This window comes from Nothobranchius furzeri, chromosome 14, assembly GCF_043380555.1.
Source record: "Nothobranchius furzeri strain GRZ-AD chromosome 14, NfurGRZ-RIMD1, whole genome shotgun sequence".
NCBI classification, from domain to species: Eukaryota; Metazoa; Chordata; class Actinopteri; order Cyprinodontiformes; family Nothobranchiidae; genus Nothobranchius; species Nothobranchius furzeri.
The window spans coordinates 61,834,583-61,851,828 of record NC_091754.1 but is presented as its reverse complement, the minus strand read 5'-3'; the positions used below and the strand labels follow the sequence as shown (position 1 = coordinate 61,851,828).

Below are 17,246 nucleotides of genomic sequence, written 5' to 3'. Positions count from 1 at the left end.
TTAAGGCTGTGGTTGGCACTAAATGCACTGTGATTTATTATCATGATTGTTCAGTAAAACAATGTTGATTTTATGTTTTCTCATCAGGTTGACGCAGTGATAGCTTGCTCCTGTTGTATTGTTGTGTGTCCCATTTCTGCAGGTCTAGAAGCAGACTCCTGTTCATCAATGATTGCTTATTTTTGCTTGTCACCAGCATTCAGACATTAATTCTGTTTGCTTCACAGCCAGACAGGACACGGGGAACAAAAAAAAAGTTATATTAATCATCTTTGGTATGTTCTTACTGTGTTGCTTTTCTAACTGCATTGTTGGTTCTTTTTTAAAACACAGAAAAGTTTTTTTTTTTTTTACCTTGCTGCTGACAGTTTCGTTTGCGGCTGCCAACTTCCGCAGAGCTGACACTGATGGTGACGTCACTTCCTACTCCGTTTATCTGTGGGCAGCAGAGGACGTTGTTGCCCTCTGCTGCCCGCTCTGAGGAAGTTCGCAGCTGCGAATGAAACTGTCAGCAGCAAGGTAAAAAAAAAAAAACAACCTTTTCTGTGTTTTAAAAAAGAACCAACAATGCAGTTACATTAATCATGTTATGTTATATTAATCATCAATGGTGCTGTCATGGGTTTTCATACTCCTCACAGAGAAGGTAGTTGCACCCCTGCTCCTGATACTGTCTGATAATAATAATGATATTTGAAAATCAAAATACATCCTAGTCATTTATAGTCGGCGTCTTGTTCACAAGTGAGGGAAAGCTGAAGCGTGAGATCGACATGTGGATTGGTGCCGTGTCTGCAGTGATGCAGGCGTTGCTGCGGGCGATGCGGTCTGTCGTGGTGAAGAGAGAGCTGAGCCAGAAGGCAACGCTCTCGATTTACCGGTCCATCCACGTTCCTACCCTCACCTATGGTCACGAGCTTTGGGTAGTGACCGATCAAATGTGATTGTGGATACAAGCAGCTGAAATGACTTTTCTCTGCAGAGTGGCTGGGCTCTCCCTTAGAGATAGGGTGAGAAGCTCGGTCATCCGGGAGGGGCTCGGACTAGACCCACTGCTCCCCCACATCGAGACGAGCCAGTTGAGGTGGCTCGGGTGTCTGATTAGGATGCATCCTGGATGCCTCCCTGGTGAGGTTTTTCAGGCACGTCCAACTGGGAGGAGACCTAAAGGAAGACCCAGGACACACCAGAGGGACTATGTCTCTCAGCTGGCCAGGGAACGCTTTGGGATTTCCCTGGAGGAGCTGGTCCAAGTGGCTGGGGAGAGGGAAGTCTGGGCCTCTCTGCTTAGGCTGCTGCCCTCATCTCTTGGTGGAGATCCTTATTTTTCATTCAATAATGAAATGTTTACATTTTGCACAGCAAACAGCAAAATGGCAGCAGATAAAAAAAGAGCTCAGAGCTGTCACGCATTGGTGCTAAAGATAATTCCTGGAATTGAATAGAAAATCTTCCATGAAATGGATGAAAGATGAACATTTTCCTACATGAAGCATGTTAACTTCGGTCAGGCCTTTATTCTTTCCCAGAGATCCACTTCTGGAAAACGTCCAGACATAAAAAAGTGAGAGTTAGTGAAGTGATGATAGTTTTGCTTGTGTGTGTGCCACAGAAGGATGTATGTGGGTGTTCTTGTGAGGTGGGAAGAAACACAACTCCAATGGGAGGGTGTAAAACCTGCCGCACTGAAGGTATAAATAACAGGAGCTCCACAGCGCATCAAAAGCAGCAGGTGAATCTTCTGCTAGAGGAGACTCGCTGACTGGAAACAGGAATTGACTGTAAGTAATGAACTGTTTTGTATCATCATAAAGGCTATATTGTTTAGGGGTGACAAGGGGGTTAGGAGGTTAGGAGTTCACCCGTCTATGTCAGTCGTGTCTTTGGGCAAGACCCCTGCCTGCTGGTGGTGACCGGAGGATGTTTCAGCCTCGCTTCTGTCAGCGTGCCCCTGGGCAGCCTTGGCTCCAACGCAGCTCATCACCACCAGCCTGTGAATGAATGACTGTAGTGTAAAGCGCTTTGAAGTCCTTTGAGCTAGGAACAAGTGTGGGTCATTTATCATATTTAGTCCTTAAAATGGGGTTCAGATTAGGGCTGCTCAATTAATCGAATTTTAATCACGATTACGATCTGAGTTTTGAACGATTATAAAAAACAAAACAAGCCGATTATTTGCTCCTCCCACTTGTGCTGCCCTGAGTTGCAAATGAAGCGCTCCTCCCACAGTGTTGCCAACTTGGCGACTTTGACGCTATTTCTAGCAGCTTCTCAGACCCCCTTCTTGACTTTTTAAATCTTAAAAGTACCTAGCGAACACCTCAGAAACATCTCTGGTATCCCTTAGCTACTTTCTGGATAACTGTCGTCGACGTTTCCTGCAGGTTAGCTAAACACTCCGCCTGCGCTCCCGACCGTTCTTGAGGACATTAGGAAAGGGAATGATGTAGTGATGTGTCGGTCGCTAAAGAAACGGCTCTCAGAGCCGGCTCCTTGTTGGATTAACCAGAGTGAGTGACACACACACCGCACCTGCGGACTCCTGAGCCGCTAAAAATGGCTAAATGTGCGCGTGCGGCGCGCTAAACACACGTGCAGCTTGCCCCGATTGCTGAGACCGGGTTGGGGGGTGCAGCTGTGGTTGGGACAATTATTACATTAACTGATAGACTTGTAAATAAATAGTTTATAATTAAGGTAGAAATATAAATAATTTTCCTCACGCTGATAAATAATAACTAATCTCTCTGAGGACACGGTGCTAGTTCACTCTCCTACAGCACCTTGACACAACTCAATAAATGTTATGCAACATTTTGTGAACATCAATTTATTTGCGTTTATTTGTTATGAATGCCACTGTATAATTCTTGCTGTCAGTATTTGCAAGATATTGGTATTTGGGTCTGTACTGGTTAGACTTAAATGAGTTAAACCAAGGTCTGTAGCCCTTGGGTCATAGACTATGAGCTGTAAGTATACTGGTCTTTTTATACTGGGAATCAGGAGTTCTTTTAGTGATCATCTTGTTTCTTATTTATTTTTGTCCTGATTGTGCCCTGAGCAGTTTTATGACTGAATAAAAACAAATAAAATCAACATAAATAGAAAAATCGTCTTAAATAATCGTGATCTCAATTTCAGTCACAATAATCGTGATTATTATTTTTGCCATAATCGAGCAGCCCTAGTTCAGATGATTGATTACTGCAGTGTGAGAATAAAATGAAACTTTTATTAACTCCTACTATATTCAAAAGTTGTGTTAGGAATCACTTTACTGCAACCTAGAAATATAAATGCCTTCATGTGAAATTTCAAGCAGATTCGCTAACTCCCAGTTATTAAAGCAATATTATGAGCATGAGCAGCCACAATGAGTTTCCTCTTCACAGTGGCAGGACTCTGTCTCAGGGTGAGGACTCAAACATCTAGGTAGGACTCCATAGATGTCCATAATCTAGTGTCTACATGGCACATTTCACATACAGAGACGATTCAATGTGCTTTCCAATTAGCAAGAACATTAAATCAATGTGACAGCACAATTAAAATACACAAAATCCAATTAAGATTTAAAAATGAAAAAGACAACGAATAAGCATACAGTATAGAGTATATATTCAATAATAATAATAATAATAATGCATTGAACTTATTTAGCGCTTTTCAAGACCCCCCAAAGACGCTTTCACACACTCTCACATTCACACACTGCTAGTGATGGTAAGCTACTTGTAGCCACAGCCGCCCTGGGGAGGTCTGACATTTGGCGCCGTCGGCCCCTCTGACCACCGCTAACACAGGCAAGTTGGGTGAAGTGTCTTGCCCAAGGACCCAACAGCAGGATACTCCTGGCGGGAGCTGGAATCGAACCCATGACCCTCCGATCATGAGGCAACCCGCTCTACCACCTGAGCTACTGCTGCCCCGTTGGTGGTAGTTTAGTAGTAAAACACACACAGGCGGAGCATGCATCAGCTGTTTTGTTCATTCTTGTTCCAGCCTCGTTTCTACAACAGAGGAAAAGCTTTACTCACAGAAACAATCGTAAACAGGAAAATTAATATTGGTTATTTTTTTGTATCACAGCAGAGCGACGAGCCGATGGGGCAGTTGACATCCAAACGTAATCCGTTGGCCCGGAATTCCCCCTCCTCAAATGAAGAAGGACCGCCCAGGTACTCGTCACACCATTTAGATGGTCACAACCACCAGGACTTCAGGTTTGGGCTGCTATCATCTACATCAGACCTATAGGGAGCCAAAGTCTCCTCCGTTTCTGGTCGGCTCGTGGGTCCCCGGAATACGAAAAAACAAACGCAAGTCAACGGGGCTAAAAACGCTATTTTCTAATCTGCTTTGCCTTACGCCCTGGATCACACACATATTGTATTGTAATTTAAATGAAAAGTAATGATGGGTGTTTCGACCACGCCAGTCACGTACTTTGAGATTTATCAGCTTGTAAATGTTCGTAATTAGCATGACTACACACCAGAAATTGGCATGTCGCATTTAATCTTCTCTCTGCTAGCGTAGCTGCTACTTACCACATGACCAGATTTATGGTGGTTCTGTCCTCCTGTGGGAAGTTTGATGAACTCATAGCACTTTTGCCTCAGTTTTCTCCGTGTCTGGTTTGATGACGTCACTTTTGTGAAGCACATTTGTAGTCCTGGACTTATTTTCACACAAAACGTAAAATACCGTTTCCCCTTTTGAAAATAAGCGCATTCTTGGTATCAAAAAGCTTCTTTAAAATTCACGGGCATCATATGTGAAAGCCGTGGCACAAAACAAGCGGAATTAGAAAATAGCAATTTTAGCCCCGTTGACTTGCATTCATTTTTTCGTTTTATCCGTGGACCCGTGGTCCGGAAGTAGATGGGCGTGGCTTAGGCTTCCTATAAATTATAATCTGTGTAAGCTTGTTTGGAGTTGGAATCCAATAACGTTTGAAAGCAAATGCAGAGTTTGTGTTTTTAATCAACGTTGTCTGTCCCATTACCCCATGGAGGCACAGCAACAACACCAGCCCACAGGACTTTCTAATGAATGTCCGTATTACACATGAGTTTGGAGTTAAGAGGGTTTAAACGTTGACCTTTATTTAGCTCCAAAATCAATTTAACGTTGTCCATCCGTTACTAGGCTGGCACAGTATCTGACCATTGCTTCTTGTCATGGAGGTATTGCTGCTGCTAGCAAATTAGATAGACATAAACTGCTGCCCATAATTATTCAGACTTCTTGGCCAATCTTTACTTAAAGTTACTTTAATTCAACCAGCAAGTTATGTTTTAATGGGAAATGACAAAAATGTCTCCCAGCAGACAATAAGACAATGTTGGGCCTCCCAGCTCATCGGAAACAAATGCTTGGTCATCGTGTGTCAGTTTTAATTGCTTCAGGTGTGAGAATGTGTTGGAATGATATATTTCAAATAAGTGACAAAAAGCTAAATTAGTGACGATAGTTTTGATAATTATAGACCAATTTCAGTGCTTTCCCAGTTCTCTAAAGCACTGGAGAAATGTTTTTTCCAGACAGTTTAATTAAAAAGAACCTGATGAATGGGAGTCTGTAAAGATTTAGATCAAACAGATCTGCATCTCTTGCACCACAAAAATCACAGGAAGAAGTCACAGCTGCAATAGAATCATGGACGTAATTTGGGGGGGGGGGGGGGGGGGGCAGGGGGGACATGTCCTCCCCACTTTTCCCAAAGTCAAGTTTTGACCCCTGCACTTTTTACCATCGAAAAACAATATTACGCTATATTAAATTGACACTGGTTGAGCTCTAGGACCAAGCGGAAAACAACCGTTTGTGTTGAAGCCTGTTTCCCCTTAGAACATATTGTAAACCCCCTCCCCCACCCCCGTGTCCCCCCCACTTCTAAAGTGAAAATTACGTCCTTGAATAGAATAGAAACAATTTACAGTCAGAAAGTTTATTGACTTAAGGAAAGCATTTGACAACATTGACCGTACTTTGTTTTCTAAATTGCAGGAATTTGAAGCAAGAGGTAGAGGTCCTAACTGGTTCAGCAGTTATTTGAATAACAGAAGATAATTTGTACTGCTAGAAAATATAAACTCAGACCTCCTATTGATCAAATATGGGGTCCCTCAGGGCTCAGGGTTCTGTGCAAGGCTTTTCACTTAACATGTTAATAATTTCTGTGACGTTTCTAAAAGAATTACAGTTTATTTTCTCTGCTGATGATACAAATATATTTTATACTTGGAATTACTTAAAAAAATACCCTGATCCCCACCTTGTAATTTTGAGATTGAGGTTCACGCAAGACTTTTCTTTCTCATGCTCCCTTTCACTTGTGTTGACACACGAATATGTTTGTAACTCTGGTTTTATTTGTTGAGTCAAGTGAAATCAACTAAACTCAGTTTCTAACAGTGTATCTTTTTTTAAAGCAATTCACAGAAATTAGTAGAAAAAATAATGGAAAATCAACAAAGAGAACAATGAATTGGCACCTTGTTGTTTCGTTTAGTATGTAAACGTAACTTTCTACAGCATCTTCCACAAGAACAAAAACGGTTTTCAAGGCTGAGAAACACGAGAAGATGAAATTCAAGGTAAAGGTTAGCATCGCCTTGCCAGCAGAGAGGAGAATGACGAGTTGGAGATGACCAGAAGAACGTCCTTTGTTCTCGGCAAGTCCGAATGAAGACATGGACGATGGCTGGGTATTCAGAAAAAGTACCAACACTGGATTTGGCAAGAATAAAAACATGGATGAATAATAATTATCACAGAATTCAGCTGTGCTGCGATAGCTTTGTCAAAGTGGAGCTCTGGAGACATCGATTCTACCCCCCTCCCATCAATCTATCAGAAAGAGAATTGATTGTTTGCACTTGAATCTTGCAGTGCGGCTGACCATCGTGCCGCCATGATGGAGCTGCGCAGAGCCTCCGTCTACAGCACCATGGACCAGTTGCCCCAGCTGCAGAACTATGCCAACTCTGCACCTCGTCAGAAAACAAAGAACAGGCCATCTCTTGAAACCCTCCGCAATGTGTTTGAGGCAAGCTTTCTGATTTCCATAAATTCATTCAATGATATGTGGTGAAACCAAGTTGCAGTGTTTAGAGATAAATGTTCGTTTAGTTTAACAGGTGATGTTCTTCTGAGAAAAAAGAAGGTTTTGAAATTTCAACAGTTCTAGTTTCTCATCCCTTTGTGGAAGGAGCTGAAAGCCACGCCTCACACTATGCGCGAATAACGATGCAGCGCTAGTAGAGGGCCGCCACGTGTGTTGGATATGTTTCTGCTCAGGCACACCTGATTCTAACTACTGAATTAGCAGCTAAATACTCATTTTAATTAAATCTGCAGAGTTCAAGCAGAGAAACTCCACACCGACGATGGTAGCACACCCCTGCTAATTTATGTGCAGGTCGAGTTAGCATTCAAGCTAGGTTGCTGTGCTAAGCTCAGTGTACATCAACGCAGTACTGCAGTTGCTAGCGGAATGCGACACATTCCCATTGATTGTCAGCTCCCTCTTGTGGATCCTTAAATGCCAACCTTCCAGGCTCGCATAAACTATTTGCTCCACGGTAGAGGTCGGGGGGGGGGGGGACTATTTTAAACTAGGTGATGTACCTTTGAGGTAGTATCCTGTCCAAAAAAGTCACAACTCAGCCTAGAGTTGTGTTTTTTTTTTTTGCATTAATAACTGAAACAATGTCTGAAGTAAAGGAAATAGCATTGACCATAGACAAGGAGAGCTTTTGTACATCTGCAGTTTAAAGACTAGGTGAAATGATAAACAAAATAGGTGAAATGTACTTACACTGACTGTTTGGTTAAAGATAAAAGAGGTAGAAGACACTACCAACCCAGGCGACATGCAAGAAACAGATATCGAAAGTGAAGAATCTCAAGCTCCCAAAAAGAAAACTCCCCCCAGATTTGGCTGGGTGATTGGTGTCACGGTAAGCACTTCTTAAAGCTAAATCTACAGCTTTTAAACATAAAGACCGATAATTCATGTGTCGCTGAGCTGGTTTAGCATATGTAGCAAGTTTGATTAAACTTTGCTCATAGATTCGTTGCATGGTGAATATTTGGGGAGTCCTGATGTTCCTGCGCCTGACATGGATCACCTCTCAGGCAGGCGTTGGTAAGACATCTGTTTGTTCAGTAAAAAACATAAAAACTGTGCATTTGTTTTTTCATGATTAAAAATTCCCATTTTTTTAATTTGTGCATTTTTTCTGAGCCTAAAAGTGAAATGTTGAGAATTTGGGTATGAGATTAGAAAAAAAGCAACAGTCCCTTTTTGATTAATGGTTTGTTGATTGACATTTGAGGATGTAATGAGTAAATGGTGCACTTCAGTGGTAGGGTGTCCACCTTGAGACTGGGAGATCGGGGTTCAAACCCCGGTCGGATCATACCAAAGACTTAGAAATGGTACCCAATGCCTCCCTGCTTGACACTCAGCTTTAAAGGGTTGGATTGGTTAAACCACCAAATAGTTCCAGAACGCAGCCACAGCTGCAGCTCACCGCTCCCCACAGGGATGGGTCAAATGCTGAGATGAATTTCACCAGAGTGATGATGACTATGGGACTTTAATTAAGCCCATCGGTCTCTCTTTGCCTTCCATCAGTAGATTTATTTTTGCCCTTTTATCATCAGTCCACTTTCGTTTACACTGATGCCACAATACTGTCATTGGGCTTGAGTACGGGATCCTTTTTCTAGCTTTCAAAAAAAAAAGAAACTTTGTTTTGTGCTCACTTAGACAAGCCGTTAGCTCATCTGTTAGAAACTAGTCAAAACTTCTCCAAAAGGAAGTTGTTTGGAGAGCTATCTCAAAGTGTTTCCTGAGAAACCCACTTCAGCAGATCTAAGCTAGTCTGACGTTGTAACACGAGGTGCAGAAACCAGGTTTAGAACTAAAATGTACAAACAGATTTCACTTAGGACTAATATTTTTGTATTTTCCTTCACAGTGTTGACATTGGTTATTATTGCAATGTCCGTGACCATGACTACAATCACTGCTCTATCCATTTCTGCCATTGCTACTAATGGGAGGGTCATTTCAGGTAAGTGTCTCTGTAAAGTAAATATCATATTAAACATGGAGAACACCTGGTTAGTTGGTAATTTACCTAAAATTCAACAAATGTGGTTAGAGTATAATAGTTCTTTAATGAAATACTCTGAGAGTATCTACATATATGCGAATGAAGCTATGACGTCTCTTATGAGTACCTCTGTGAAACTCAAAAATACACTGAAATTGTTAAAGTGACAGTGTGTATTTTTCCTGGCGATAGGGGGCAGTAGATACCTAAATCGTTGCAAGCAGTATTTTTGTGTTGGAGTAAAATCTTACCAACGGATGCCCGTTAGGGTCAAAAATCACTGGGGAGTGCAAACTTTAGCTAAATAACAAGCACATCAGATTCCCTTTCATCACTGGCAACAAGTGAAGAGGCAAACATGTAAAACAACATTTAAGAATGACGAAAGTGTTGTAACCATTTGTTACAAATCACTAAATGCATTTTGTCCTCACGGGCCCCCGTAGAAGGAAACATGGCATCTAAGCATCCAGAGACTTAGGCCCGATCCCAATACTCACACTTGCGCCCTTCATTTGTGCATTCCCGGCCAGGGGTGCGAGTGTGTAGGGTGTCCCGAATCTCAAGTGCGGATGTTGACCACTCCCCCGTTGCGCCCTTAATCTGCACTTCACCCACGTCTGCAGCGATGCAGACCTCGGGCAAGGGAAATACCCACAAGTCATAGCTGCGGGAGAAATGGCTCAAGTTCCTTTTCTAAAAATATGTATTTTCTAATGAAATTAGTTCATTTTAGGATGATTAGTTGATGCTCTGAATGTTTTAGACAAAGCAGCAATGAAGTAAAAATTTATTTCAAAAAATTGCTTTATTGTTTGTTTGAAAGTTGTTAATAAAGGTTTTTGAAGAAAAAAAGTTTCACAGCAACCAGCATCCCGGCACGCGTTGCGATCGATGACGCAATGCTCCGTCTCAACTCTGCTATTATTTGCACACTTGTGTACTACACACTTGGAGCCCACAGTACTCTTTCTTCATGTGCACTTTGCTGAAGACCGCAGGGCGCAGTGTGAGCATTGAGATTGGGCCTTAGACCCACTCCCATGCATTTTAAACCTAATTTTTATGGTTATTTGTTACAACGCTGCTAATATTTTTCAACAACTGGCCATCATTTAATTTATTTTCAATCACATTTTGATGGATATTTCCAGAAATGAATGGTCAAAACTACACAGTGTCACTTTAAAACAATTTAACAAAAAGAAAATGACAATTTTAATAAATTTACATTTACAGCATAAAAATGCTTCATATGTTTGCTTTAATTTTAGAAAGACCTCAAATCCCTTCATCTGACAGGTCGATTGTTTTATAGTAATTTGGTCTTTAAAAAGAGGCAGACTTAACTGATCTTGGTCACTTTACAGTAATAAGTCAGGTTTTGTAGTAAAAGTGAAGGTTTGTCGTGCCATTTACCAGGAAATTAATGACAATTAAAGCAAAAACCTACTAATTAAAAGAAAAAAATTCTACCTTTTTATTTTAACACAATTTCATTTATTCACATTTTTTGTTATTGCTCACATTCCAAAAAAAAAAAAAACCTGAACGTAATAAAAAAAATCAGCAGCCTGCTGTAGCGGGTCAAATGCTTCTGTTCATAACAAGCTGCATCATCGCCACCCTTTTAATGGCAGAAACGGCTCAGAGGGCATAATTTGGACGCCTCTTGTTTAACCCTTTAGGCCCCAGGCCTTTTCTCTTTGGGCCCTGGCGCTTCCCAATTGGGGGCCTTTGGAGTTTCATGTCCCGAGCGTCAGTGATGGTTTGCATTCCCCGAGCACAGCTACAGCTACAATCACAACAGTTTAGATTGTAAACAAAGCTATTTTTTGGTTTTTTATACATTAAGATAAAATAATACTTGAACTTTATTTTAGAAGAGCTGCCCTGCGTGAAAGTGCTGACAGGATGGAGGTTGTGAGTTCAAATTCCATTTAGGAAATTTAGTCAATTGTTTTATTTATTCCAGGGGTCCTCAACTACATTTGTTCAATGTTTTTTTTTCTAGCAGACACCAGAGAAGGTCAGGTGCTCTTCTAAAATAAAGTTCAAATATCATTGTATGTTAATTTATTACACTTTAAAATGGCCTTGTTTCCCATCTGGGCTGTTTGAGTGTGGTTTTAGTCGTGTTTGGAGAACGTGGACAGTTGTAGATGTTTGGGACATGAAACTGTAGAGGCCCCCAGTTGGGGGGCGTTAGGGTTAAACAGGATAAACCATGCACAAATATGAATCGACATAAACACAGTCATTTTTTTATATTCAGTTTTACAAACAACAGTAAGTTTAGGCTTTTTTCTCTTATTTGAATTTAATATTTAAAAGACTGAAAGGAAACCATAACGTCAACAAAAACAAAGTCAGACACACTAACAGGCTGCATGTTAGCGATGTTGTCTTGCTGCACAAAGGACAGATGGAGAGCAGGGAGAATAAAAGAAGACATGGCAGATTTAGACATAATCTACAGAGATCAGAAGATCATTTTCCAAAAGTACAATAGACACAAACTCCATGTTTCCTGTTATTTATCTGGAGTAAAGAGATTTCTAAATGAAATAAATAAAAGTCACTTTGAATACACATTTCATGAAAATCATATCGTGATTTTAATTTTGTTATCAATTCTCTATATAATAATATTTGTGTGTGCAATGTTCCTTAGGTGGGACATACTTCCTGATCTCCCGGACTCTGGGTCCTGAACTAGGAGGACCCATTGGAGTTATCTTCTCCCTTGCCAACGCAGTAGCATCTTCCCTCAACATTGTTGGTTTTGCAGAGTTGGTCCATAATCTGATGACGGTACGTAGTTTTTTGATCTATTTGAAAACATTTACTTTTAAACATGAAGGTAATTGAGTGTTCCCATACATTGCTAAGCAGCTGAATGAGTTGTTTGTGTTTTTGTTCGTAAATGTAGGAACATAATGTTGTTTTCATTGACAAAGCCAACGATATCCGTGTCATTGGAGTGATCTCATTCACTCTCCTCCTGTTCATTATCCTGGCTGGATTGGAGTGGGAGATGAAGGTGAGTACCTTTAAGACACATCTGATATCATCTGTTGAAAAAGCCGTCTACTATAAGAGTCCATCTTTTGTTACTGGAATCTGTTTGCAAGGGCACCAGGTTAGACACAGCTACCAGGCCACCTGCAGGATATCATCTCACCAGTAAGTCCAGGGTGTTTCTCGTGGCCTCTACTTGGTTCCTCATGTCTGAAACACCCGTGGAAGCCATTCAAAACGCCCATTGAGATGGCCTAACCTCCACCTTTATATTAGAAATGTCCAGATTAGGGTTTTTTGCCCCCAAGTCCAAGTCATTTCATTTACAGCATCTACCGATACCAAGTCCCAATCTGATACTTCTATAATAGATAGAAAGGAATAAAGAAAGCAAAGAAACACATCCAGGAAGTTAACAAGCAGAGCGCTGTTGTGTTTTATTGAGATTTTGCTGGGCTGGGTCAGTCATCCTTCTTAATCCATGCTTTTAATTCCTTAGTTTGGTTTTTGTGTTAGTTTTATTCATTGTACTGCGTTCTAGTTTTTTAAGTGCCGTGTCCAGCGCCTTGGGCTCTCGTAAGGGGTTGTGGAAGGTGCTTTATAAATAAAGCTTCGATTGATTGAATTCTTCATTTTCGGAATTGATTGCAACAGCAAATATGAAAAAGTCTATAAAAACAAATAGCACCTGAGATTAAAAATTCCCAGCAGAAGCCTATTTAGCCTTGTTCCCCAAAATGCCTGGAAGTGGCCCTGGGTGTGGGACTGAGATTAGATCACTCTGCTGCTCTCTGTCCTCTCCACTCATATGTTTATGTTTATGTTTATTTACTTAGCAGACGCTTTTATCCAAAGCGACTTACAATTTATAACCTATAGGGCATGTTGTGATCTGTGGGGGAAACCGGAGTACCCGGAGGAAACCCACGCATGCATGGGGAGAACACGCAACTCCACGCAGAAAGGCCGCAGCCGAGTTTCGAACCTGCAACCTTCGTGCTGCGAGGCGACAGTGCTAACCACTGCGCCACCATGCAGCCCAATATATACCATAAAACTCGATATGCTGAGAGTCCATTAAAGGTAGTGGCCAGACTCAGCATTAAAATTGTAGAAATACAGTATAACTACACTTTACCATCTATATGAATATGAACTGGGTTCAGTTTTTGAGTTGTTAAGGAATTTTGTCATAAATCATTACAGAAAATCAAAATTCTCTCCTCCAGGCAGCGAAGAACTGTGTTTTGCATACGTCACTCACACATGCCATACTAGGTAGCTGCTGTTGCTAGCATGGTAGATCACTGTATTTTGTTTACTATCGTGTTCCTAATTAAAACAGAAAATTGCGTTTACAGCTGCAGCTAAAGGCTTGAGCCATATGTCCGTGTCCTACACGTATTTTTAACTAACATAGGTTTGATCTAAAATTATAAACTACATGTATAAATCCATCTTGCTTCTGGACTCCAGCAAGAGTCCCGTTAGCATGACTGCTGCAGCGCTAACCGTGTTAGCGCCGGTAAAGAATAAACAAGTAATTTGTGAAAGCTATGACACACACACACACACACACACACACACACACACACACACACACACACACACACACACAGATATAATCTAAAAGATGATCCCCATTTTCAACAATAGATCCTCCTATAGGACCGGTAGAACCTTCGTGTCATCCTGGATTAGAAAACAACGATCCGAGCTGGCGAGTTAGCATCAGGAAGATGTATTCTAGTAAGCAATTGGTTGAATATTTTCCAATGTTATATCAATAAATACACACAGCGATTAAGCTGGTAAAACGATATTTTACTCATCTGTAGATTACTGAATTATATTGGGACAATATGATGGAGCTAATCAGCTGAGAACTTAACTGAAAGCTACCGATGGAGCACAGACATGACATGTTGAACAAACTTTAAGAAACTGTACCGATTTTGGTTCCGAAGGCGAACAGAATCCTCCCCGGTGTCCTAATCGGGCCACGGGTTTTCTGAATGAAACGGTCCAAAGCATGTCTGCACCTCCGGTTCTGATATAGAGCTGCAGGGCACGGAGTTCGGTTGAACGTCTCCGGTAATCCAATATCCGTTCTTGTCGCCGCATCCCAGAGAAAAAAAACAGGTGTGACCGACTAGCAGAGGCTTCAGAAGCTAGCTCTAACTGATGACACATTGTTCTCTGCTATAACGCTAACGCAGAAACACCAGAGTCAGGCGTTGTTTACTACAGCTGTTTCAGCAGAGCGCCTTGTGAAACGTCACCAGCTGCCCAGGACCTAGACCGGAAGTTAGGTTCTGTTTTTCCCGCGCCGGTCAAAAACATCAGATTTTCTTACAATTCCAGCCGTCAAAATCCAAAAACCTTTTTCATCAGAGGTTTTAATACTTCTTTACACACACCATTCAAAGGAATTTTGCGTCTGGCCGATATCTTTAAAATAATGTAATACAGGCAGAAACAGGATCTTTTCTCGGGCTCCCCTGGGTGTGTAAGTTGAGGGCTTCGGGCCCGTCGTGCTTTCAGGTGAGCCGGATTCCCCCGTAACTGGAACCAGGGGTGGACTGGCCTATCTGGCATTCTGGCACTGTCCTGGTGGGCCGCTTAGCCAAGTGGGCTGCTTTCCCAGCTTGGGCCGACACTACTCCACAGTTGGTGATCTGCAGAACATTAGCTACATGGTAACCCGAAGCTAACAGAGTTTTTCCAGGCGTTTTTTGCAAGAAAAACGATGAGTAGAGCGATGATGAGGAGTTGTTTTACCGCGTTAGCATGTAGCTAATGTCCCGCTGATCTCAGCCCGTGAAGAATGAGCTGATCTGGAAGGTCAGGGCTCCCGGTTGCAGCAGTCTGGCCCTGCTTGTAATTTAACAGTCCCAGCCCATATTCAATTCAGTTCAATTCAATTCAATTCAAATTCAAAAATACTTTATTAATCCCAGAGGGAAATTGATTAAATTAGATCTATTAGATAAATCAGATCTCACATTCGGCCTAGAGACAAGTCCGCAGGCGGCAACACCCCCCACCCCCACCGCGCTCCCAATGGGGAGGGCCGACTGAGGACCAACGATTCGTAAAAATGCCAGGGCCGAATTTTGGTGCCTGTCCACCCCTGATTGGAACCCGGCTGTATCCGAGTCCGGATCCGGTTCTAAGTCTGAAACCACGTGATTGGGACTGTTTTTCGATCACCAGCTTGGACCTGGACATCCCTACTTTATATGGAGGGGCAGCAACTCCAACTTCCCCCTAAATGGTTTAAATGTTTTCTTTACCTTAAAAAAGTGTGTGATATGCATTATTTTAAACAAATGTTTCCATATTTATGTAAATGTAAACAACAAAATGATTCAATCTCATAATTCTGCTACTTGTTTTTAATTTATTTTCTACTCTTTGTTTCAGACTCAAATTTTTTTCTTCTCCGCTCTTTGCATCGCTGTCGCGAGCTACTTTATCGGCACATTCATTCCCGCTTCAGTCGAGAAACAAGCTCTTGGTGTCTTTGGATATCGAGGTAAAAGTCGCGTTTCGTACGCATGATGGGTGAATCAAAAATAGCAGTGAGGGGGAAAGTTAAGAGTGTTTTGTACATTTAGGAATAAAAACTAAACTTTAAATCAGTATAATTGTCATGGTGAGTTGAGGATTGGAGTCAAGTGAAGGCGAGGAAATAAGCAGTTGAGTTAAAGTTTTTTTGTGCTAAAGCCAGGCCAGGAATAAGCAGATGATCCAGTGACAAAGAGAGTTTAAATACATAAGAAGAATCATGTAACAGGAGTGGAGTCACTCCGACAGGGGAAGACACAAACACAAGTGGCAGGGCTTGGGGAGCACATCCTCAGTAAACACACTTTAACAAAGCTGTGGTGTGTTTCTGGTCATTCGCCATGTGACAACTCTTTTGTCATCTCTTCCTAAGGTGATATCTTGGCAGAGAACCTAGTACCAAGCTGGAGAGGTTCTCAAGGAAATTTCTTCCAGATGTTTTCCATCTTCTTTCCTGCTGTTACCGGCATTCTAGCTGGAGCCAACATCTCTGGGGATCTTAAAGTAAGAAATTACTAAAAATCCAATAGTAATACAAACCAGACCAAATTCCAAGCACTGGGCTGACCTTTCTGTCATTTCACCTCACAGGACCCTAACACTGCCATCCCCAAAGGCACGCTGATGTCCATTCTCTTTACTACAGCAGGCTATGTGATGATCGTTGTAACTTCTGGTAGGTCTCGTTTATCAGAAAGTACTTTTGAATAAAGTTTTTTTATTCTCAGTGGTTTGACTTGATCCTAAAAATGATTTAGTTCAAAAAAGATGTGTTGAAGTATAATTGTGTACCACGCTGTGGGTTTTGGGAGTAAATATGATTAAATATAACGGTGTTACTAATGCCGTTATATTTGAGGTAACGGAGAAATCGAATTACTTACTTTTCCCATAGTTGGGCATGTGAAATCGGGACCGCTAATGAGTAATTTTAAAGACTTTATTGCTCAAATGCTAGCTGGATCCATTCACTAGCTGTGTTTTATGCTAAGCTAAAGCTAAAGGACTACAGCCAGGCCAGGAGAATGACGGATGGTTAACGAAAAACTCCCTCTTATCCAACTCTGGCAATGATGTCATCAAGCAAATTTCCCTTTAAGTGCCTTGAGATGACTCTTGACGTGATTTGGCACTGCATAAATACAACCGAACTGAACTGACCACATCTCGGACTGACTGTGGGAGAGCGAGGACAAACTGTTGTGAGAGAACCCCACGGCAACACCGCTGCATGACCAAAACGCAACATATGCTACCAACGGTGCTGGTTTTCCCAGCAGGGTGGTCTCAAGTATAAATGACTTCACATTCTAATCGAGCACGAGAAATAGTTTGGGCACGAGGCAGTCAAATCCGCGTGTCTCACACTCAGTTGCAGCCCTGGAGTGATCTACGTGAATTTCTCTGATCCAAACGTTTCCTCGCCTAATTTCTATCAGCAGCTTACGCAGGAAATAGGGGTAGAAGACCAATTTAACGTTCACCTTGCATGTGAAACTCCAATTGAATAAAAAAAAAAAA

At 41.7% G+C, this 17,246-nt stretch overlaps 1 protein-coding gene across 2 annotated transcripts in view; it reads left to right on the top strand.

Annotated features, from left to right (window-relative positions):
- The first annotated feature begins 1,667 nt into the window (after positions 1 to 1,667).
- LOC107377151 (solute carrier family 12 member 3) overlaps positions 1,668 to 17,246 on the top strand; it is a 38,350-nt gene continuing 22,771 nt past the window's right edge. The window contains exons 1-11 of one of the 2 annotated variants that reach the window (XM_054747567.2): positions 1,668 to 1,781; positions 4,093 to 4,181; positions 6,901 to 7,057; positions 7,848 to 7,970; positions 8,083 to 8,158; positions 8,997 to 9,092; positions 11,809 to 11,948; positions 12,067 to 12,177; positions 15,582 to 15,693; positions 16,099 to 16,229; positions 16,317 to 16,401. In XM_054747567.2, coding sequence (XP_054603542.2) covers positions 4,108 to 4,181; positions 6,901 to 7,057; positions 7,848 to 7,970; positions 8,083 to 8,158; positions 8,997 to 9,092; positions 11,809 to 11,948; positions 12,067 to 12,177; positions 15,582 to 15,693; positions 16,099 to 16,229; positions 16,317 to 16,401 — 1,105 coding nt within the window. In that variant the 5' untranslated portion in view covers positions 1,668 to 1,781; positions 4,093 to 4,107. Of the gene's footprint in view, positions 1,782 to 4,092; positions 4,227 to 6,900; positions 7,058 to 7,847; positions 7,971 to 8,082; positions 8,159 to 8,996; positions 9,093 to 11,808; positions 11,949 to 12,066; positions 12,178 to 15,581; positions 15,694 to 16,098; positions 16,230 to 16,316; positions 16,402 to 17,246 lie in introns of both variants that reach the window. The other variant, XM_015946589.3, reaches the window with a different exon arrangement.